At 42.7% G+C, this 23,969-nt stretch overlaps 1 protein-coding gene across 1 annotated transcript in view; it reads left to right on the top strand.

Moving 5' to 3' along the window:
• Nucleotides 1–5,715: 5,715 nt before the first annotated feature.
• The window catches only part of UBR3 (ubiquitin protein ligase E3 component n-recognin 3), a 240,891-nt gene continuing 222,637 nt past the window's right edge, over nucleotides 5,716–23,969 (top strand). The window contains exon 1 of the mRNA XM_066233324.1: nucleotides 5,716–6,329. Coding sequence (XP_066089421.1) covers nucleotides 5,785–6,329 — 545 coding nt within the window. The 5' untranslated portion in view covers nucleotides 5,716–5,784. The remainder of the gene's footprint in view (nucleotides 6,330–23,969) is intronic.

Here is a 23,969-nt window from a genome sequence, read left to right as displayed (position 1 = left end):
GAGGTCATTTAGAAGAAGAGTTTTTATATTATACTAATGCATTGAAAGACAAAAATGTCAGACTTCCCGGGTCCAAACAATAGAAGCCCCAAACATTCTAGGGAGAGGCTATCATATTGATTTTGAAAGCTAAAGCAGTAAAATATTTTTTATCTGGACAGAAACTTGATAATTTTATTCATTGCAAACAATAAATACTACTTACTGATTATTATTAACTTTTATTGAGGTATAATTTCATACCACAAAATCCACATGTTTTTAGAGTAGAATTAAATGATTTTAAGTAAAATTACAAGTTGTACAACCATCACAATCCAAATTTAGAGCACTTCTATCATTTAAGAAAGATCCTTCGTCCTGACCAGGATCCACCCGGCATGCCCACCAGAGGGCGATGCTCTGTCCATCTGGGGCGTTGCTCTGTTGCAATCAGAGCCATTCTAGCGCCTGAGGCAGAGGCCATGGAGCCTTCCTCAGTGCCTGGGCCAACTTTGCTCTGGTAACGCAGTGGATAGAGTGTTGGCCTGGAATACTGAGGACCCAGGTTCGAAATCCCAAGATCGCCAGCTTGAGCAAGGAGTTGCTGGCTTGAGCATGGGATCATAGACATGACCTCATGGTTGTTGGCTTGAGCCCAAAGGTCACTGGCATAAGTCCGAGACTGCTGGCTAGAGCAAGGGTCACTGGCTCTGCTGGAACCCGCCCCCCACCAAGGCACATATGAGAAGGTGAACAGCTAAGCTGCCACAACAAAGAATTGATGCTTCTCATCTCTTTGTCTTCCTGTCTGTCTGTCTGTCTCTCTCTTTCTCTTGTGCTAAAAAAAGAAAGAAAGAAAGAAAGAAAGACAGAAAGAAGGAAAAGATCCTTCATGTCTATTTTCTGTCACTTTGTTCTTACCCCCTGAAGAATACTCAAGTGCTATTCTATTGTACTTTGTTTCTATAGATTAGCCTTTTCTGAACAGTTCAAGTAAATGGAATCATACAGTATACATTTTTTTTTCTTTACTTTCTGACTTCCTTCATTGACATAAGGTTTTTGAAGTTCACTCATGTTATATAGAATGTTATCAGTACTTCATTTCTTTTTATTGCTAAATAGAATACCATTATATGAGTATGCCATATTTAACTTATCCATTTATGAATTGACAGACCTTTGGATTGTTTCCAGGTTTTTTTGGCTACTGTGTTTACCTGTAAATCTTTGTGTGAATATATGTTGTTAATTCTCTTGGGTAGATTCCTAGGAGTGCAATTGCAAGGTTCTATGGTAAATTTATGTTTAACTTTTTAATTAACTGCCAAACTGTTTTCCCAAAAAGTTGTACTATTTTACATTCCTGTCAGTGAAGTATGCGGGTTCCTGTTTTCTCCATATCCTTGCCAACATTTGTTATTGTCTGTTTTGTTGATTATTGTCATTCTAATGGGTATGTATAGTGGTATCTCATAGTTTTAATTTGCATTTCCTTAATGACTAATGATGCTGAGCACCTTTTCTATGTCTATTGGCCATTTATATAACATTTTTGGTTAAACGTCCGTTCACATTTTTTGCCCATATTCATTTGGGTTATTTGCATTCTTATTATTACTGGCTATTTTGAATGGTTCTCTGATTTTGCTCTGATATTATTGTGATTACAATAGGTGGGAAATCTGGAAAATGTCCAGATTTCTGTACATGTACTTGAATGTCTATGTAACTAAAATAAGGGAAGATATTTAAACTTTTTGTTGTTGTTGCAGACCAAAAGAGGCACTTGTCAGTGGTGGAATTTTGTAGAAATTTAGGAGTCTGTGGAGACCATTGTGCAGTGCTGAAAAAGCTGCAGTTCTAGCATGCATCGTCATGGTCAAGCAGAGCAGATACCCTTATTATTCTTCACAGGAAAGCAATCCTGGAGAGACACCATTACAGTTTCCAAATTGTCTTAACACATAGACCCTGATTAGTGAATACATACTACTTCTATCTTAGTTTGAAATGTGCTTAGATTTCATTTGGTTTATAATTTGATGATATTTATTTATTTATTTATTTATTATTATTTTTTGTATTTTTCTGAAGCTGGAAATGGGGAGGCAGTCAGACAGACTCCTGCATGCGCCCAACCGGGATCCACCTGGCATGCCCACCAGGGGGCGTCGCTCTGTCGTGACCAGAGCCACTCTAGCGCCTGGGGCAGAGGCCAAGGAGCCATCCCCAGCGCCCGGGCCATCTTTGCTCCAATGAAGCTTCGGCTGCGGGAAAGGAAGAGAGAGACAGAGAAGAAAGAGAGGGGGAGGGGTGGAGAAGCAGATGGGCGCCTCTCCTGTGTGCCCTGGCCGGGAATCGAACCCGGGACTCCTGCACGCCAGGCCGACGCTCTACCACTGAGCCAACCGGCCAGGACCAATTTGATGATATTTAAAGAGAATTATTAAGCAACTTTTGAGCTACTTATCACTGTTAAATAATAATTGTGAAATGCTTTATTAATGTAGGGGCTCAGGAGAGGTGAGAGAGAATATTTTAGTTATGTACAATTCATTTATAACACTGGGTTATGGACTGGAAATACTCTTATTATACTTCCTTGGATTGCTTTTCTTACTTTTTTCTTTCATTCTTGGTTGTCCTCTGTCATGCGTTATTAAGTATTTGCTCTCTGGAGGTGAGTTATGGTAACTTAATAAATTATGTATTTTTACTTCTGGAAGGATCCTATTGATGATCTCTTTCAAGATTCAGATTTTGCTAGATAGGGCAGTATGACCTCTGGAGATTTTGATTTAGGTCTGAGATGGGGTCTGGAGATACATTTTTGTGAGTAGATTCCTGGGATCAGGCAAGTTTGTAGGTGTGGTAAAAAGAACAGGACTTTAGAGTCAAATGAACTTAGATTCTAGTCACATCTCATTAATTGCTAGCTGTGTGTTTTGGGGCACCTCCCTCTTTAAGTTTTAGTTTCTTCTAATAGTACTTTAGAGGATTTTGAGAGTATTAAAAGAAATAAAATATTACATATAAAAGTAGGACCTATAATAAATATGCAACGACTGTTATCCATGTAATTATATTCCATTTAACAATAACCAGATACATTTGAGCACTCAAGAGCAATGATGAAGAAGACTAATATTTTGCCTTCAAGAAATGTACTGATTAGTAGTTGGGTAGAGATTAGATTAATACAGCTAAGGCAATAAGTTATATTATCAAACAAGTTCAGAGCCATTTGTTTTTTGAAGAAAGACAATTACATGAGTAGACATTGCTAGAATTGGGGTGTGGGGTGAACATGTGCGGTGTTATAGTGTGGGAACTGTAAGGTATTTTTCCCCGCCAAGGAAGAAGGAAGGGGGTAGCCACGAGGTGTGGAATAGTAAAAGCTTTATTTAGTACAAGCACATCCCGCCCAACGATGTTCCCTGGTCCCGGGGACAGAGGCCAGGGAAGTCGCATAGGGTGACCCCTGTGGGGAATATTTAAAGGGTCTCTTCTAGGGTGGTGGAGCTAATATGACGTGGTGAAATCTCACTGGCTGATGGACAGTCACTCTTTTCCCAAGGATTCCTGGGAAGTTTCTTTTGGCACGCATGAGTGTGGGCGGCTCTAGCCAAAGTTCCCGGGTCTGGGTTCCTCACATGACCTTCCTCATTGCCCACCACCTTACAGGAACTAGGAACAATAAAGACCCAGAAGCAGGAAATGATAAAGCACTTTTAGAAAACCCTGAACACAGTGGTGGAATTCAGCCGGTTCTGGCCTAATTTTTGGTTGAGTTCAACAAACCGGTTGTTAAAATGGCACTTATAATCAGGGTTCTCTTTAAGGTAGGCACCTGGGCAGCCACCCAATGTGGAAATCACAATTTTACATTCCTTATTCTTTTTAATGTTCATTAGTGTACTCTAAGTGCCGATAGTAATGTTTATTCTGTCCATAGGTGAAAAAAATTACAAGTGAGGATGCCAATAAAGCAATATGGAAATATCTTCACAGTTTTATTGGTTTTTTCTTTGTCAGGCATTAATATTATTTTTAAATCTTTTTTTTTAAAATTGATTTTAGAGAGAGAGCCAGAGAGAAAGGCAGGGAGGTGAGTGAGGAGCAGGAAGCATCAACTTGTTTCTTCTTGTATGTGCCTTGACCAGGCAAGCCCTGAGTTTCTTTTTTTTTTTTTTTTTTTTTTTGTATTTTTCCAAAGCTGGAAACTGGGAGAGACAGTCAGACAGACTCCCACATGCGCCCAACCGGGATCCACCCGGCACGCCCACCAGGGGGCGATGCTCTGCCCCTCGGGGTCTTGCTCTGTTGCGACCAGAGCCACTCTAGCGCCTGGGGCAGCGGCCAAGGAGCCATCCCCAGCGCCCGGGCCATCTTTGCTCCAATGGAGCCTCGGCTGCGGGAGGGGAAGAGAGAGACAGAGAGGAAGGAGAGGGGGAGGGGTGGAGAAGCAGATGGGCGCTTCTCCTGTGTGCCCTGGCCGGGAATCGAACCCGGGACTTCTGCACGCCAGGCCGACGCTCTACCACTGAGCCAACCGGCCAGGGCCAGCCCTGAGTTTCAAACCAGCAACCTCAGCATTCCAGGTCGATGCTTTATCCACTGTGCCACCACAGGTCAGGCAGGCATTATATTTTAAAACTCATAATCTAGTTTTGTGTACCTCTTTTATTGTTCTTATTTAAGTATTAAGTGCATGAAGTAATAAATTACCTTTCGGTATATTGTTTTTATTTTTTATTTTTATTTTTTACAGGGACAGAGAGAGAGAGAGAGAGGGATAGTTAGGGACAGACAGATGGGAACAGAGAGAGATGAGAAGCATCAATCATTAGTTTTTTGTTGTGACACCTTAGTTGTTCACTGACTGCCTTCCCACATGTGCCCCGACCACAGGCCTTCAGCAGATCTAGCAACCCCCTGCTGAAGCCAGCGACCTTGGGTCCAAGCTGGTGAGCCTTGCTCAAAACAGATGAGCCCGTGCTCAAGCTGGCGACCTCGGAGTCTTGAACCTGGGTCTTCCGCATCCCAGTCCAACACTCCATGCACTGCGCCACCGCCGGGTCAGGCCAGTATATATATATATTTTTAAATGGTCATTAGGGCAGAGGACCGGTTGTTAAATTATTTGAATCCCACCATTGAGCAGTTCTATTGGTCTTTATCATATGGCAAACTTGGAGCAGTGTCAGATGAATAAGGATAGATAGGTGGAATTTGTGAGGTTTAAGCAGTTTGGCTTTTGTTTCAACTAAAGATCTTGAACAGGAGAATGATTTCTGGTAATAATGTGAAGGTAAGCCTTCATTCCTGGGAAAAAATTAAAAAGTGACTTCAATAATAATAGTAACTCAATAGTAACTGTGGATTTGATAACAGTGGGAATTTATAGCTCAAAACGAAAAGCAGATGCTTAAAATATATCTGAAAGATGCCGTGTATGCTTCCTATAGTCCAGGTAAATTAAAAAAACATTGTTCAGGTTAAAGATTTTTCATGTTCAAGAAATTTCATATTAAATGTTTTGGTAGCTCTTCACTTTGCGAGCCAAGAAATGGTGGTAAATGCATAATACCAGCGCCCCAGGCGAGATGTCGCCGGTGCCGACCGAGCATGCACCGCAATCGGAGGGGGCGTGTGCAGGAGCCAGGAAGCGCGTGAAGGTGCGCGGCAGTTCCGGCGTATCGCGAGAGTTGGGCGGGCTGAGCAATCGCAGCAGTCAATTCTCCCACCCGCCCGGGAGGAGCCGTCAGCCCTGGGCTCTCCAAATTCTGAGCTCTCATCATGGCGGCGGCGGCCGCGGCGGCAGTCGGGGGGCCGCAGTCGCCCCAACCCGAGCTGCCCGCTCCCGGGGCGGCCCTGGACAAGGCAGCCACCGCTGCGCACCTGAAGGCGGCCCTTAGCCGGCCGGACAACCGGGCAGGTGCTGAGGAGCTGCAGGCGCTGCTGGAGCGAGTGCTGAGCGCCGAGCGGCCGCTGGCCGCGGCTGCGGACAGCGAGGAGGCGGCGGCGGCCGGCGGCGGAGGCGGACCGGGGGCAGCAGAGGAGGAGGCTCTCGAGTGGTGTAAGTGCCTTCTGGCGGGCGGCGGCGGCTACGAGGAGTTCTGTGCGGCGGTGCGGGCCTACGACCCCGCGGCGCTCTGCGGCCTGGTCTGGACAGCCAACTTCGTGGCCTACCGCTGCCGGACGTGCGGCATCTCCCCTTGCATGTCGCTGTGCGCCGAGTGCTTCCACCAGGGTGACCACACCGGACACGACTTCAACATGTTCCGCAGCCAGGCCGGGGGCGCTTGTGACTGCGGGGACAGCAACGTGATGCGGGAGAGTGGGTGAGTGCAGCCCTCCCCCGGGGCGGGAGGTCCAGGCCGGGGTCTGGGGAGGCCCAGAATGGGGACCAGGGAGCCCGTCCTGAGCTGTCAAGGGAAGGGAGTGGAGGAGGGTGCAGCCAGCCACATGGGGATGGAGGTGTCTGAGCTGTCAGCGGTGGAAGGGGTGAGGAAGGGAGGAGAACCGAGAGCTTGGTTTAGGAACGGGGCTGTGGATTTTCGGGGGAGCCAGAGCGAGTGAAAAGAGCCAGTGCGTGGGGTAGGAGGAGGAAAAGAATTCTTGGGGAATCTGGTATCTAGCTGTCAATTGTGTCCTTATTGGGAAAGGCTGTATAAAGCTGCTTGGTTCTTGGGAAGAAATAATGATGTGATTTGGATTGGCTGGGAGGGCGATGATATTTGGACCGAATTGGGTCGTAGGATGATGAGAGACGGGGAGGTGGTCTTGCAACTGCAGGAGAGGACACTTGGGGAAAAGGACTTCCGAACTGTCAGTGTGTGTCTGTATGTGGAGGAGCTCTAGAGCATACGGGGGTTGAGGGAGGAGGGAATGGGAGTGGCCTGCATGGAAAGTGACTGTAGAGCTGTCAGTGGAGTATTTTGCTGTGCTGGAATGACATCTAGAATTGGGCTACTGGCAATCAGTTATAGAATACCCTCCATACCAGAAGAACAGACAAAACACTGATGGAATTAGGAATCAGATGTTAGCCTTTTTTCTAGTTAAAAGGGCACCGTTTATACACTGTCTAAAATGTGCCGTCTTTCTAAAAGAAGAAACTCAGCAAATGCTTTTTCAATACGAGCCAAGTACCAGAGTGTTGGGACTTAGGACAAAAGACATTTCAGAGGTTGCAGTGAGTTAAAGAGTTATTACATTTAATGTCTTGGCTTGAGACATGATGTCCATATCTAGGGAAGTCCGGGAAAAGAAAAAACTTAGTGACTGCGAGGAGATTTTAGCTGGGCAGTAGTTGAATGTTAGCAAATCAGTTATTCAAGTTTTCCAAATTTTAAATCTTATCATTATTGAGTGTAATTAAAAATGTTTACTATTTTCTTTTTTAGAGTACTTGTAGAGTACTCTTACTCTAGAATGTTTGTAACTACTAGGTAAAAGCAAGGTTCCTAGGATCTTAAATATGAATAAGACATTAGCCTAAACCACTTATACTAGAGTACTAAATGATAGTTTAAGGGTTAGAGGAGGCTTCTGTGCAGAGGAAGTAAGAAAAAGGCTTCAGAAAGGGGGTGTTTTGAGATTGCTACTACTATTACTAGTGTTACTAATAACAATAATAATTGCAGCTAACATTCAAGAGAATAAAGTATAAGACTGACACTTGAAAATCCTTCTTTTTTTTTTTTTTTTTAGGTGAGAGGAGGGGAGATAGTGAGGCAGACTCCCGCATGCGCCCCGACCGGGATCCACCCGGCAACCCTGTCTGGGGCCAGTGCTCCAGTATGGGGCTGTTTTTAGTGCCTGAGGCCAACGCTGGGACCAATCAAGCCACTGGCTGCACGAGGGAATTGGGAGAGAAGGGGGAGAGGAAGGGGGAGAGAAGCAGATGGTTGCTTCTCCTGTGTGCCCTGAGTGGGGCTCCAGCCCGGGATGTCCATATGCTGGGCTAATGCTCTATCCACTGAGCCACCGGCCAGGGCCTGAAAATACTTTATAAAATTAGTATTTGAATAGGTAAAATATTCCTCTAGCTAAAAAAGCAAAACACACACACATACACAGTTTGAAATGTTCCTCCCATCTTGTCTCCCATCTGCCCAGTTCTTTCCCACCATTGTTAATTTCTCTTAGTGCAGAAAGTAACAAGGATGAATATGTATTTTAATTTTTCAGTGTCTTTATGCAAAACATAACATACCATATGCACTGTTCTACACATCTTGCATTTTTCACTTAGATCTAAGAGATCTTTCCATGTCAGTACATCAGTGTGCTCTATTTAAAACCAAACCAAACCAAACAGCTCTATAGAGTTCTATGTCATGAAATTGCCATACTTAATTTAATTATCACTTTGGTGACATTTGGATTTTCAGTATGAGATAAAAAACCTGGTATGCCTGGCTTTTCACACCTGTGCGGGAGTATCAATGGGATAAATTCTCAAAAGTGGGATCTCCAAATTGCCCTCCATAAGGCTTTGTACTAAGCAGAGAATGAGACTACCAGTTTTCCACCAGCCTTATCAACAGTGTTATTAAAACTCTGCATTTTTATCCATCTGTTTGGTAAACAGTGGTCAAATATTAACTGCTTTACATGATTTAACTCATTTAATAACTGTGAGATTACTACTGTTATTATCTCCATTGTACAGAAGAGAAAAGTGGTTTTGAAAAACTTGCTCAGAATTACACAGGTAGTAAGTTAAGCATGCTGTCTTCGGAGACTGACCACTCAACACTTCTTTCTATTGCCTTTACAAATAACAGTCTTATTTGTATCTCCATTAAAAATTGTTTTTTTAATATGCCATTTATGTTTGAGCCTTTTTTTTATTAGTATTAGATGCATTTCAAAACAGAAGAAGAAATTGAAACAGTTCTTTACTGATATTTAGTTATTTTTACTTCTTAGAATAGTTTAGCATTTAGGAGATGCTCAGAGAACATGAAATGAGAAATAATATTGATTCTTTCCTGAATTTTGGAGCACAGAGGTTGATCTAGATGAGAGGCAAATCTGGTCTCTAATTGTGATGCTTCAGTGCAGAAGCAGAACTATGTCAATGAGTTTCTTTGAAGGTACTCATACAGGTTTAGGGCATCAGGGCTATGTAGATAGTACACATACTAATCTTATAGCGTCTACCTTTACTGACATCTCATAGATAATTATTTTACCCAGTCTGGCAACCCTCTATGAGTTCATATATAGTATTGAAAGATTTACTATAGTCTGTCTAAAATTCAGAACCATTGCCTGTATGTGTCAGCAGTTTCCATATTCAATTTCATAAAGGGCAAGAGTTAACCATAAACAGTATTGTGGCTATGTGATTATCCTGAAATTATTTAACTCATTTGGTTGGATAGAATAATCCTGGGCTATACATCTAATCTGCTTGAAGAGATAGATACAGGTGATATTAGTCCACACTGGTGGTTAAAAGGCTGCCTCTGGAACACTTCTAGTAGAACTGGGAACTGTTAAGAAATTTTATCATTGTTCCTGGTGGGCAAAGCTGGATTACCCTGGCATGGACAGAATATATTTAACTTTTATCAGTTTTTGATTTTTTTTTTTCCTTTTCCAAGTGAGAGGAGGAGAGGTAGAGAGATAGACTCCCGCATGTGCCTTGACTGGGATCCACCTGGCAACCCCTGTCTTGGGTTGATGCTCTGCCCATCTGGAGCCATGCTGGGAACTGGACTATTTTTAGCACCTGAGGTGGAGGCTCCACAGAGCCAACCTCAGTGCCTGGGGTCAGTGCACTTGAACCAATCAAGCCGTGCTGTGGGAGGGAAAGACAGAGAGAAGGGGGGAGGGAAGGGGTGGAGAAGCAGATGGTCTTTCCTTCTGTGTGCCCTGACCGAGAATTGAAGTGGAATATCCACATGCCGTGCGGACACTTGACCACTGAGCGAACCAGTCAGGGCCTTTTGATGTTATTTAAAATCCTTTTAGGTAGCTAAAGATTGGAGATGTGTCAATATTGGGGTTGTTTATTTAAACTGCCCTAGAAGTTTGTAAATCTCATTGTTCAGTAAATTTTAAGGAAGGATTCTACTTTTCTCTGTATCTGTGTTCTTAGTAAAAGAGAAGAAATCCTGCTATGCTTTAATCCTTTTTCCAAGTATCTGACTGTTGTGGGTATTATTGGAGATGGGGAAGAATCATAGGTCCATCCTATCCTTCCTTTAAAATTTATAATTATAGCAATATGGGGAGGATTCAGTTATTTTTAATTAGTAGTATTGATAAAATGAATTTGGTGATATTAACAGTTATACAAAGCAAAGGAGAAAAACAACAATTCATTTGTGGGACGAGATCACAAAGGCTATAGAAACCATATTAATAACTATGTAAACATCATAGTTTTGCCACTAATGAATAAGTGCAATCCTTGTTACAAATGGCTTATAGAAGGATGAGCTAAAAAACAAAGTAATTGAAAATGTAACATAGTGTCTGACTGGTTTGGGGTTCTGATGGTAACTAGAAATTGGAATTTTAAACAATGTAGTTCTCAAATTTTGATACAGAGAATAACGATTTTCATGTTCTATCCTGTATGACAGGTATTTTTGCCTCCTTGCTGGTTCTTCCTCACAGATTCTAAGCTACTTAAAAAATAGGAACCTCTACTTGCTAATAATCATAGGCCAGCACAATCTCTTCCACATAGTGGGTGCTTAGTAAATGTGATTAAATTGGATAAAACAGTGTCTGTCACACCTGAAAATGTGCCCTAAGATTACAGTGTTTCAGGTATTGATTACTGAATTCATGGTATATTTTTTAAAAGTACTTCAGGGATAATTATTTTCTTAATTTCAAAAGTAATATACTGTATATTGGTTATAACATAACATTACTTTCTTTTGAACTTAGTTATACATTTAAAAGGTGTTAGTTATGCCTTAGCTGGTTTTCTCAGTGGATGGAGTGTTGGCCTGGCCTATGGATGTTCTGAGTTTGAGTCCCAGTAAGGGCACATAGGGGAAGCAACCACCTGCTTCTCTCCCTGTCCCTCTCCCTCTTTCCCTCCCACAGCCAGTGTCTCGATTGTTTTAGCTTCTGCTCAGCAAAGTTGGTCTGAACACGTGAGCCTCAGGTGCTAAAAATAGCTTGGTTGATTCGGGCATTGGCCCATGATGGGTTGCTGGTTGGATCCAGGTCTGGGCACATGCAGGATTCTGTCTATCTCCCCTACCCTCACTTAAAGAAGAAAAAAAGATATAATTTACTCAGCATTTGTAGATGTTTTGTCATGGGAAGTTTTTAGGTTATTTGGTCTGCGGCAATGCGAGAAATGGAATCAGTGAGTGTCTGATTGAATAGTGTCATACCATCTGTACCTTGCATTTTCTCCTTTAACATGTTTATTGGACAGTGTGTTTTATCAGTATACATAGAACAGTTTTCTTTTCTTTCTTTTTATTTTTTTATTTTTCTGAAGTTGGAAATGGGGAGGCAGTCAGACAGACTCCCGCATGCGCCCGACCAGGATCCACCCGGCACGCCCACCAGGGGGTGATGCTCTGCCCATCTGGGGCGTTGCTCTGTTGCAACCAGGGCCATCCTAGTGCCTGAGGCAGAGGCCATGGAGCCATCCTCAGCGCCCAGGCCAACTTTGCTCCAATGGAGCCTTGGCTGGGGGAGGGGAAGAGAAAGACAGAGAGGAAGGAGAGGGGGAGGGGTGGAGAAGCAGATAGGCACTTCTCCTGTGTGCCCTAGCCGGGAATCGAACCCGGTACTCCTGCACGCCAGGCCGACGCTCTACCACTGAGCCAACTGGCTAGGGCCGTTTTATTTTCTTCTTTAAGATTAAATAGTATTCTATAATACTTTTATATTTTACTGTAATTTATGAATTTAGTTCTCTACTGATAGACATTTAAATTGTTTTCTGTCTTGGGCTATTTTAAACACTTGCTGACAATATGCTTCTATACTCTTTATTGTGTATATGCATGAGTGTATTGGTGAGGATAAATTTTATTGATTTTTTTTAAATTTTTTTTATTTGTTTATTCATTTTAGACAGGAGAGGGAGAGAGGGAGAGAGCGAGAGAGCGAGAGAGAGAGAGAAGGGGGGGAGGAGCTGGAAGCATCAACTCCCATATGTGCCTTGACCAGGCAAGCCCAGGGTTTCGAACCGGCGACCTCAGCATTTCCAGGTCGATGCTTTATCCACTGCGTCACCACAGGTCAGGCTGATTTTTTTATTTAGAGAGAGATGGAGGTATTGATTTACTTTTCCACCCATTCATGCATTTATTGGTTGATCCTTGTATATGTACCCTGACTGGGGATTGAACCCACAATCTTGGCGTATTAGGATGATGTTCTAACCAGCTGAGCTTCCTGGTCAGGACAAAAGAAAATGCATTTTAAAGTTTGGTAGAGCCCTCTAAAGAAATTAATTTACATTCCTACCAACACTGTATGAAGAGCATGTCTCCCCACATCCTAGTCAGTGTGTGTGTGTGTGTGTGTGTGTGTGTGTATATCTATATCTATATCTATATCTATATCTATATCTATATCTATATCTATATCTATATCTATATCTATATCTATATATATATAGTATTATCAGTATTTCTAATATTTGTTGTCCAATAAGTTGACATATCTTGTTTCATTTGTTATTCTTCTCCCCACTGTCTTTTCCTCCCAAATGAGTATTTTGAACTCAGATATCTTATAATTTATAAATATTTGACTATCTCAGTAAAGAGATGTGAAATCTTAAAAATAAACATAATCCAAATATCCATTGACATGGATGGATAAGTAAAATGTGGTCTGTACATAAGATGGAATATTATTAAGCCTTTTAAAAGGAATGAATTTATTTCATATTTAGGATTTCTGGTCAAGATGGCAGCATGGGGAAATGCTGTGCTTCCCTCCTCCCGTAACCACATCAGAATTACAACTAAATTACAAAACAACTGTCATTGAGAGCCACCTGAAGACCATCTGAACAGAAGTACTATAACTAAGGATATGAAGAAGAAGCCACATGTAGACTGCGAGGAGGGGTGGAATGAGGAAGGGACAGATCTCATACCCACTGTGTGGTGCTTAAGCAGGAGGGAGGCCCTGGCTGGTGGCGTAGTGGAGAGAGCATTGGCCCAGTGTACGATGTCCCTGGTTTGATTCCCACACTAGAGAAGTGACCATCTAACTGCTTCTCTCCCTTTCCCTATCTGCCTTCTCTCCCTCTCCACTTTCTCTCTTCCCTTTCTTTCCCTCTTCCCCTCCCATAGCCAGTGGCTTGATTGGTTCGAGCGTTGGTCCTGGGCACTGAGAATAGCTCAGCTGATTAGAGCATTGGCCTCAGATGGGGGTTGCTGGGTGGATCCTGGTCACGACGCATGCGGGAGTCTGTCTCTATCTCCCCTCCTCTCACTTAAAAAAAAGGGACAGGAGGGATACCTGACTGTGGAGGTCCCCACTGAGGAGCAAGGGGTCTCAGCCTCATACTGGCCTTCCCAGCCCAGTGAACCTGTGTCAGGAAGACTGTGTTAGGAATAGCAGTCCCCATAACTTCTGGTGTAAAAGCCAGTGGGGACTGTGGCTTTCAGTGAGATGAAGGGCTGCTGGAGTCTCAGGTGTTCTTTTTTTTTTTTTTTTGTATTTTTCCGAAGTGAGAAGTGGGGGGCGGCAGACAGACTCCTGCATGCACCCAACTAGGATCCACCTGGCATGCTCACCAGGGGGTGATGCTCGGCCCATCTGGGGCATTGCTCCATTTAGGCTGGAGCCATCCTCAGCACCTGGGCCAACTTTGCTCCCATGGAGCCCTGGCTGCGGAGGGGAAGAGAGAGATAGAGAGAAAGGAGAAGGGGAGGGTTGGAGAAGCAGATGGGCACTTCTCCTTTGTGCCCTGGCCGGGAATCGAACCTGGGACTTCCACACGCCAGGCTGACGCTCTTCCACTGAGCAAACTGGCCAGGGCCTCAGGTGTTCCTCTTAAAGGACCAGTGCATGAACTCACAGACTCACTTTTTCTGATCTCCAACGCTGGGGTAGCAGCTTGAAAGCTCCAGGAACAAACGGGGGAGCTGAATTGATTAGTTTCAGGATGAAGACTGGAAGGACAGGGGTTGGAGCAGTTCATTCCATTGACAGAGGGCTGGCATTCCTTTCTTTGTTGAGATCTTCTGCCACTCAGCTGGCAGGATCACATGGGCACCAAATCTGAATCTCCATCAACCTTGCTAACATGCTTGCCCTGTTGATTCCCTATGACCCTGCACCACCCAACTCGAGCATGCAGCCCGAACCTCTTTCAGCAGCTTTCCCACACAGCCTGCCTTAGCTTACACTGTGGGCTTTAATAAAATTTTCCTAAGGTCCACTAACCCCACACAAGCTGCATATGGCTTTGGGGTGCCCTGTACCTTTTACTAAGTGGCTCTGAGCCTGGCACTAGTGGCAGCCAATCTTGGTTTGTAGCTTAGCCTCTCGCAGGCACCTCCAAACCCAGTACAGGTGGCAGCCATTTGTACATCACTTTGTAACTTGTCAAGTGGCTCTGGGCTGTGAACAGGCAGTGGTTGAACTTGGCCTGCACTAGACCTTCCTCCACCAAGAAGCCCCAGAATGAAGACACCTGGTAGCCAACTTCAAATCACTCCAGAGCACCATCAAACCAGTTCAACAAATTATGCCCAAAGAGCAGATGTGGCAGGCACCAGAGCCTCGCTATAGTGAATCCCAGTCTATGGGATCAGTTCCTGCACAATAGGTGGCTCTCTGTGTAATAGTCTTCACAGTCAATCAGCTTGAGAGTCACTCCTTCCCATTGATATGCCAAACAGCAATCAAGGGTCAACTAGAACAGGGGGCACACACAACCCACACAAGGACACCCGTGGGGCACTGGAGTCAGGTGACCAGAGAGACTGAGCCACTGGGCCCCACAGCATACCTATTATCTAAGACTACTCTGTCAAGACTGGAAGACATGGCAGATCTACCTAATACATAGAGACAAACACATGGAATTAGCAAAAATGAGGATACAAAGCTATATGGCCCAAATGAAAGAACAGGACAAAACTGCAGAAAAAAGACTAAATTAAATGGAGACAAGTAATCTACCAGATGCAGCATTCAAAACACTGGATATAAGGATGCTCCATGAACTTCAAGGAAGAGTAGATGAATTCAGTGAGAACTTTTAACAAAGAAATAGGAATCATAAAAACAGACATAAGCCCTGACTGGTTGGCTCAGCAGTAGAGCGTCGGCCCGGTGTGTGGAAGTCCTGGGTTCAATTCCTGGCCAGGGCACACAGGAGAAGTACCCATCTGCTTCTCCACCCTTCCTCCTCTTCTTTCTCTCTATCTCTCTCTTCCCCTCCCGCAACCAAGGCTCCATTGGAGCAAAGTTGGCCTGGGCGCCGAGGATGACCCCATGGCTTCTGCCTCAGGTGCTAGAATGGCTCCAGCCTCAACAGAGCAACGCCCCAGATGGGCAGAGCATCGCCCCCTGGTGGGCATGCTGGGTGGATCCTGTTCAGGCGCATGCGGGAGTCTGTCTGACTGCCTCCCCGCTTCTAACTTCGGAAAAATACAAAAAAAAAAAAAAAAAAAAAGAAACAGAGATAGAAAACAAAAAAAGAATCAGTAATGAAGAATACAATAACTGAAATGAAGACTACATTAGAGGGAATCAACAGTAATTAGATAAAGCTGAGGATCAAGTCTGTGATTGGGAACACAAGGTAGTAGTGCAAAATACCCAATTAGAACAGCAAAAAGAAGAATTTAAAAAATGATAATTTAAGGTAGTGGTTTTCAACTGTTGGTCTGCCAGAAATTTTGCGCTGGTCTGCGAAAGAGTTAGTCACTCTGATATATGAAGGTTATAGAGTCTATAATCATAGAGATTCCTCACTCAGGAGGGTAATGGGGAAACCATAAGGCTGGCTCCTGATTTGGCCACAAACTAGCTGTGTGACTCTAAACAAGTCAGCTCACCCCCCTGGACCTCAGTTTCCTCCTCTGTGAAATAAATAGGTTGAATGAATGAATCCTAAAATCCCTTCTAACATCCATCTCTGGTGTGAGGAAGCTGGTGGAGCAGGGGAGAGCAGTGGGATTATCCTGGGTCTGCAAGCGAACCTCCTTTAGAGTTGTTTGTGTGCTAAGGAAATATAGAAAAATTGGACACATTTACTTTTCACAGGGGAGTTCTGTGGATATTAGTTCTGAGTTTGAGAAGGAGGCTAACCCTATAATTAAGTGTAATTGACATGTTCCCAGGGCTTTGAGGAATTTAAATGTAAAAATCAGTGTTGTGTGCTAGCCTCAAACCCAGCAGCAGTCCCTCTCTGCCCTCCACTAGCCATGCTGGGAAGTTGGTGTTATGGAAGTGTACTCTGTGTTTTTAATTTGAAGCTTGTTTTCTTTCTCTGAGGGCATAAGCTGTTACAATCCGGAGATTGTAGAACACCTTATTTTAATTAGAGACCTTTCTGAATTTCCTAACAGTATAATTTAAATTATTTCTGGTGATTTCTTAGTATACAACATGTATCAGGTCTACCAGAAAGTTTTGTCCATTTCTATCACAAGTTTCGACATGTAAGCACATGTTTATTTGGCTCATATGTGCCTCTATATTTTTATCACTTAATGTATACATACTGACGTAGCAAATTAACTGAAACAAAGTTGATTCACATTAGTCTTATATGTGAAGCCATAGTGTACCCATGGCTACTGATAAAGTTCATTTACACCACTGTATTGATACGGATTTCAACAAGGAAGAAATGCTATAGAAGCATGTAGAAATTTATTGAAAGTGTTTGGTGAAGGTACAGTTTCTGATAGGACATGCAGAAGATGGTTTGAAAAATTCAAAACAGGTGATTTCGACCTTTCTGATAAGCCATGTTCTGGGCGACCATCTTTGATCGATGACCATGTTGTTAATACCATGTTGAGCAAGATCCCTTTCTGACAACATCGGAGATAGCAGAAAGGCTTAATTCAGCTCAGCAAACCATTTCGGACCATATTCGGAAGATAGGATTGGTGTGGAAATATTCAAGATGGGTGCCACATGAATTAAGTCAGAAGAATTTGGATGATCAAGTCGTCATATGCACATCTCTGCTTGCTCAGAACAAAATTGAGCCCTTCTTGAACTGGATGATAACTGGGGATGAAAAGTGGATTACCTACGAAAACATCGTAAGGAAAAGGGCATATTGTGAACCCAGAAAACCTAGCCCTTCCACCTCTAAACCAAATTTGACTCTGAATAAGAGAATGTTGTGTATATGGTGGGACATTCGAGGACCAAATACATGATGAGATTTAAAAACCGAACGAAAAGCTCAATTCGGAGAAGTATTGTCAGCAACTGGATAATTTAAAGACAGCAGTCCAAGAAAAGAGGCTGGCGATGTTCAATAGGAAGAACATCATACTGCATGATGGTAATGCCAGGCCACATGCTGCTTTGGGGACTCGTCAAAAAATTGCAGAACTGGCCCTGGCTGGTTGGCTCAGTGGTAGAGCGTCGGCCTGGCGTGCAGAAGTCCCGGGTTCGATTCCCGGCCAGGGCATACAGGAGAGGCGCCCATCTGCTTCTCCACCCCTCCCCCTCTCCTTCCTCTCTGTCTTTCTCTTCCCCTCCCGCAGCCGAGGCTCCATTGGAGCAAAGATGGCCTGGGCGCTGGGGATGGCTCCTTGGCCTCTGCCCCAGGCGCTAGAGTGGCTCTTGTTGCAACAGAGCGATGCCCCAGAGGGGCAGAGCGTCGCCCCCTGGTGGGCAGAGCGTCACCCCCTGGTGGGCGTGCCAGGTGGATCCTGATCGGGCTTATGTGGGAGTCTGTCTGTCTCTCCCCGTTTCCAGCTTCAGAAAAATATAAAAAAAAAAAAATTGCAGAACTAGGCTGGGAAATTCTGTTGCATCCACCATATTCCCTGGACTTAGCACCCTCCGACTATCACTTGTTTTTGTCCTTACAAAATTTTTTGAAGGGCAAAAATTCAAAAATGAAGAAGATATAAAAAAAGCACTGGTTCAATTTTTCACATCAAAAGATAAAACATTTTTCAAAAATGGGATATACAAATTGCCCTCACGCTGGCAAGAAATCATCAATAATAATTGCAATTGTATTATTTAATAAAGTTTATTGGCGGTAAGAAAAATTTGTATTTTGTTTTATTCCAAAAATGGACAGAACTTTCCGGTAGACTGTATAGATTCAATTAAGTTGAGTTTTATGAAAGAACCAAGACAATCCCCCCACTCAATTTCAGTTCTTTTAGGCCACACCCCTTTTGCAAAAAAAAAATTCACAAAAAAGTAAAAATAAAAAACAAATGTATCTTCCTTTGAGAGTAGATTTCATCCAAAGGAAGAGACTTCTGTTGTTTTTTCAGTATCTCAGTTTATAATGCTTTTAAGATGTTTGTATGTAAAACTGATGAATAATATTTGCCACAGGAATATTTATAACTGTAATTTCTAATTCCAGAAAAGTTCTATTTTAGAAATCTTTACCATCAATAACATTTATTAGTTGTGCTGCATGAATTGCTTAAGCAAAAATTAGGAATCCTATTTTCCTTCCTGACTTTCAGCCCATTTTATTTGTTAGTCTGTTTGGGCTCAAGTTCAGCCAAGGATTAATAGCTTTAGGTTTATTTGCCTATCCTCTTTTTGGTGGGGGGTGGTGGTGGTGGACAGGCAGGAACAAACAGGAAGGGAGAGCGATGAGAAGCATCAACTTGTTGCAGCACTTTAGTTACCCATTGATTGCTTCCTCATATGTACCTTGACCCTGGGGCTCCAATTGTGCCAATAACCCCTTGTTCAAGCTGGTGGCCTTGGGCTCAAGCCAGTGACCATGGATCATGCTTATGATCCCATGCTCAAGCTGGCAATGCTGTACTCAAGCTGGTGAGCTGCACTCAAGCTGACGACCTCGGAGTTTTGAACCTGGGTCCTCAGCATCCCAGGTCAATGCTCTATCCACTGCACCACTGCCTGGTCAGTCTTGCTTATCCTCTTTTTAAAGCTGAATTTAGCTGTTGGTATAATAGCATTTTGCTTGTGTTCTTGAGTGAAATTTTATTTTTTTGTGGCAGAGACAGAGTCAGAGAGGGGGACAGATAGGGACAGACAGGCAGGAAGGGAGAGAGATGAGAAACATCAATCTTTGTTGCGGCTCCTTAGTTGTTCATTGATTGATTTCTCATATGTACCTTGACCAGGGGGCTACAGCAGACCGAGTAACCCCTTGCTCGAGCCATTGACCTTGGGCTCAAGCTGGTGAGCCTTGCTCAAACCAGATGAGCCCGCACTTAAGCTCGTGACCTCGGGGTCTCTAACGTGGGTCCTCCACATCCCAGTCCTACACTCTATCCACTGTGCCACCTCCTGGTCAGGCTTGAGTGAAATTTTAATATTGTCCTTTGGTTATTATTTTGGATCAATTAACTTTTTAATAAGGTGAGGAATCAGAACATATAAGGTAAACCTACTTGCATTTTCAATGACATTTATAACAGTGGAAAATGAAATAGTCTGAATAATATATATTGTTTTTTAAGTTTGGTAAATTATTTTTTATGAGAGCAAAACATATTTGTCCTTATGGTATAGGGTGCTATTTCAATATTATTTGCTTGAATTATTGATTAAAATAATCATTTTTGAAAAAGATTTGAGCTTAGCAGTTCTTTGATATATAATTTGATTAATGGTTTTAATTTAATGTCTTGTTAGAGAAATCTAGGTTTCTGAATGCCATAGAACATATGCTGACTTTTTTTTAATTTTAATTTTTTTTTTGGTGACAGTGTCAGAGAGAGGGACAGGTAGGGACAGACAGACAGGAAGGGAGAGAGATGAGAAGCATCAATTCTTTGTTGTGGCACCTTAGTTGTTCATTGATTGCTTTCTTATATGTGCCTTGACTGGGGGGCTACAGCAGACTGAGTGACCCCTTGCTTGAGCCAGCAACCTTGGGTACAAGCTGGTGAGCCTTGCTCAAACCAGATGAGCCTGTACTCAAGCTGGAGACCTCGGGATCTTGAACCTGGGTCCTCCGCGTCCCAGTCCAATGCTTTATCTACTGCGCCACCGCCTGGTCAGGCGACTGTTTTTTTAATCCTCTTTACATCACGTCTCATAAAGATATCCTTTTTAAATAATGAATACTTTGAGATGATGTTGGGCAAATAAGTTTGTAAAATCTGTATTTTCTGGTTTTGCTCACTTTTATTGTTAAAAATGGCACTGCCCACATGCATGGCTATTGTCCAGGTGATACAGCTAATTACCTTTCTGCTTGGGAAGGGGCTTGGTTATGTTAATGTTTGCTGGAAGAGGGGTGGTTTCCCCAAAAAGTTTTAAGAAGAGAAGAAGGAGGAACTAGGAGGCCATTTAAAAAAAAAATTAATTATTTTTTTTAGAGAGGAGAGGGAGAGAGAGAGAGAGAAGAGACAGAGAAGAGGGGAGGAGCTGGAAGCATCAACTCCCATATGTACCTTAACCAGGCAAGCCCAGGGTTTTGAACCAGCGACCTCAGCATTTCCAGGTCGAGGCTTTATCCACTGCGCCATCACAGGTCAGGCATAGGAGACCATTTTTGCAGAGATTACATTGTTGTGGAAGAGGCAGACAGCCAAGATGGCGGGGTGCTGAAGGAGAAGCCAGTTTGTGCAGGGAGGAGGAGATGGGGAACAGAGGTGAATAAGGCTGGTGGGGTCTTTGATTCTAGGAAACTCGGATGAGTCAGAAGCTTTGGGAGCCCTGAATGGAAAGGGAAGTGTTTTCCCGCTGTGTGTTTTTTACTCGCCAGCTGGTTCTGAGCTAGAATAAAAGATATGGCCCATCGTTTCTTGGCTCTGTTATTTCTCTACCTCAGTGGTCCCCAATCTTATTTGGGCCACAGACTGGTTTAATGTCAGAAAATATTTTCATGGACCGGCCTTTGGGGTGGGATGGATAAACGTATCACGTGACCGAGACAAGCATCAAGAGTGAGTCTTAGACAGATGTAACAGAGGGAATCTGGTCATTTTTAAAAAATAAAACATCGTTCAGACTTAAATATAAATAAAACGGGAATAATGTAAGTTATTTATTCTTTCTCTGCAGACCGGTACCAAATGGCCCTCAGTCTGGTACCGGTCCACGGCCTGGGGGATGGGGGATCACTGCTCTACCATCTATCTGAATCTAATGAGAACCTGTATATGCCAGGTGGCTGTTATGGCTGTGACTCCTGGACATACAGATGAGGAGAAACTTTCTCAGTCTCTTATGGCCCAAGTCTTTCTGCAAGAGGTATAGGGTGAATCTCATGCCTATCTTGGAATATTTATCAATAGGTCCTGCTCTTGGTGGAGGCCGAAATGACACTTTAGTCATGGGGCATTTCCTGGAATCATGGTGGCCCTAGAAAGTTCAAAGTATAACTGCTAACCTTATGCACAGAGTAGGAAAAGATATAGTTCAGAAAGGAATTTCTTTAATTCTTCTTGTGTGAATCTCATGGGAACCTGATTTTATAATCAAGATGCAACCTTTAACCTGCCAACTTATTGATGAAGAATACTAACAGCCAACAAACAACATGGAGGAAGGAAACACCCTTGAAACTTAAGGCAAACTTTTCAATACTTATTTATATTTTCAAGACAACCTAAAGAAAAACAGGATATTCATAGTTATTGTTTAATATCTTTAAACATTCAGTGAGGGTTCAGGTTTTTCCAGTTGTCTAATAAATGATTTCTCAGGGTTGATTTAGAATTAGGATTCTAACATGGTTTTCATATTGTAATTAGTTGTTCTAATTTATAGCCCCCCCTTCCTTTTTTCTTTTTGGCAATTAATTGAAGTAACCCACATTCTGGGTTTTACTGATTGCATCTCTGTTTCTCTGTCCATTATTTCCTGTAAACCAGTAGTGGATCTAGAGTCTATCAAATTTTAGGTTTTATTATATTTTTTGGCAAGAAAACTTTATAATGGTGCTTTATACTTACTGTTGCATCGTAGGAGGAGCCAGAGAATATCTTCTTGTCTCTCCTTTAGTTAATGTTATGATTGATCAGTGAGTTCAGGTTTGTCAGCCTGATTCATTTGTTATAAAGTTCCCTATTGTGATGAAGATTTTAGCAGTTAATGATTTTCATTGTCTAGGTCCATTATTTTATTAGTGGTTGCAAAATGGTGATATTTTTTTTGAATTATTCTTTCATATTTTAGTGAGACTTCTTTCTAGAGTACTCAAAGTTTCAAGGATCAGCTCTACTCACATCTGTATCTCTAGACCTGTTTTGCAGAGGTCTTGTACTGAACGGGTGTACTGTGGTCAAACTTGGGAAATACTATACACTGTATTTTCTTGGCTATGTGCAGTGCATAACATCTTAAGGAAATCCTATACTAAAGAAATCCTTAACTTTGAATAACCTAAGGTTCATTGATTAAATCCAGGGAAATAATTATTTTTGAGTCATACTAGTTTGAAAACTTTTGTCCATTTGAATATCCTGCTATTATCCTAATGTCAGCATGTCAAATTAAACCAATTCATCTCCCAAAATAGTTGTATGTAGATTTTTCCTTTTCTTTCTTCCTTTAAAAAAAATTAGTATTGCCCTGGCCGGTTGGCTCAGTGGTAGAGTGTTGGCCTGGCGTGCAGGAGTCCCAGGTTCGATTCTGGCCAGGGCACACAGGAGAAGCGCCCATCTGCTTCTCCACCCCTCCCCTTCTCCTTCCTCTCTGTCTCTCTCTTCCCTTCCCGCAGCCAAGGCTCCATTGGAGCAAAGTAGGCCCGGGTGCTGAGGATGGCTCCATGGCCTCTGCCTCAGGTGCTAGAATGGCTCTGGTTGCAACAGAGCAACATCCAATGGGCAGAGCATCGCCCCCTGGTGGGCATGCTGGATGGATCTTGGTCGGGCACATGCAGGAGTCTGTCTGACTGCCTCCCCGTTTCCAACTTCAGAAAAATACAAAAGAAAAAAAATTAACATCATTCTCCATCCCCGACCCCCCCCACCCCTAGTCATAAATCCCAGCTAATAGTGGTTTAAACCTTGAAGACATTTACTGTTTTGCAGCTCAGGAGTAGTTCAGTAGCTTATTAGTGTCATTGGCACTCAGGCTTTTTATTTATTTTTGTTCCATCATTTAGTTTGTGTACTTTTGATCTTTGTTGTCTCATGTCTGGGGGAAACAAAGGGTTGAATTTTTGCTAGATGTCTTAACTGGGCTGCTAGTGTCATTCTTGATTCTTCCCTTTCCTGCTGCTTACATATTTGGTACCAAGACCTATTCTTTTATTTTGTCTCAGATTAATCCTTTTTGTTCTCTCCTCTCACTTTAGCCCAAGCCTACATCATATACTCTATTCCATGATAATTTACTGTTTTCCTCCCTATGATATTTTCACAGTCCAGTCTAACCTGGATTTATATATAAATTTGCATTTTAAATATCAGTCTTTTTTTGAAAATAGCTTCCCATTGTTTATAGGTTAAAGTCTAGAGCCCTTAGCCTGGGTCAAAGTTTTCCACATCATGGCGTTTACCTATACTGCCAGCCTTATCATCACAATTGCAGTGAGATCCTGTTCTTTTTTAGGTCAATGTATATATTCCTGTCCTTGATTGATGTCTGGTTGTATCTTGCCCTACAAAGAACAGTAGGATGTTTTACTTTCACTGCTAAACTCATCTGTAGGGGCAATACTCTTATATCAAAAGTGCATATGAAATGATAGTGCAGGATTTGATTTTTCTGAATTTAAGCATTCTTTTCATCTCTTATTTATATCCTTACAAATAACTTTCAATAAAGATTTGATTATGCAGACTTGTGCCATGTCTGCCTCTTTTATTTTTATCCTTTTCACATATATTCAGATTTTTAGTAAATTGGTTAATTGTAATTTT

This window comes from Saccopteryx bilineata, chromosome 5 (genome assembly GCF_036850765.1).
Source record: "Saccopteryx bilineata isolate mSacBil1 chromosome 5, mSacBil1_pri_phased_curated, whole genome shotgun sequence".
In the NCBI taxonomy this organism is placed as follows: Eukaryota; Metazoa; Chordata; class Mammalia; order Chiroptera; family Emballonuridae; genus Saccopteryx; species Saccopteryx bilineata.
Note: the sequence above shows the minus strand (reverse complement) of the source record. Positions and strands in the feature narration are given on the sequence as shown.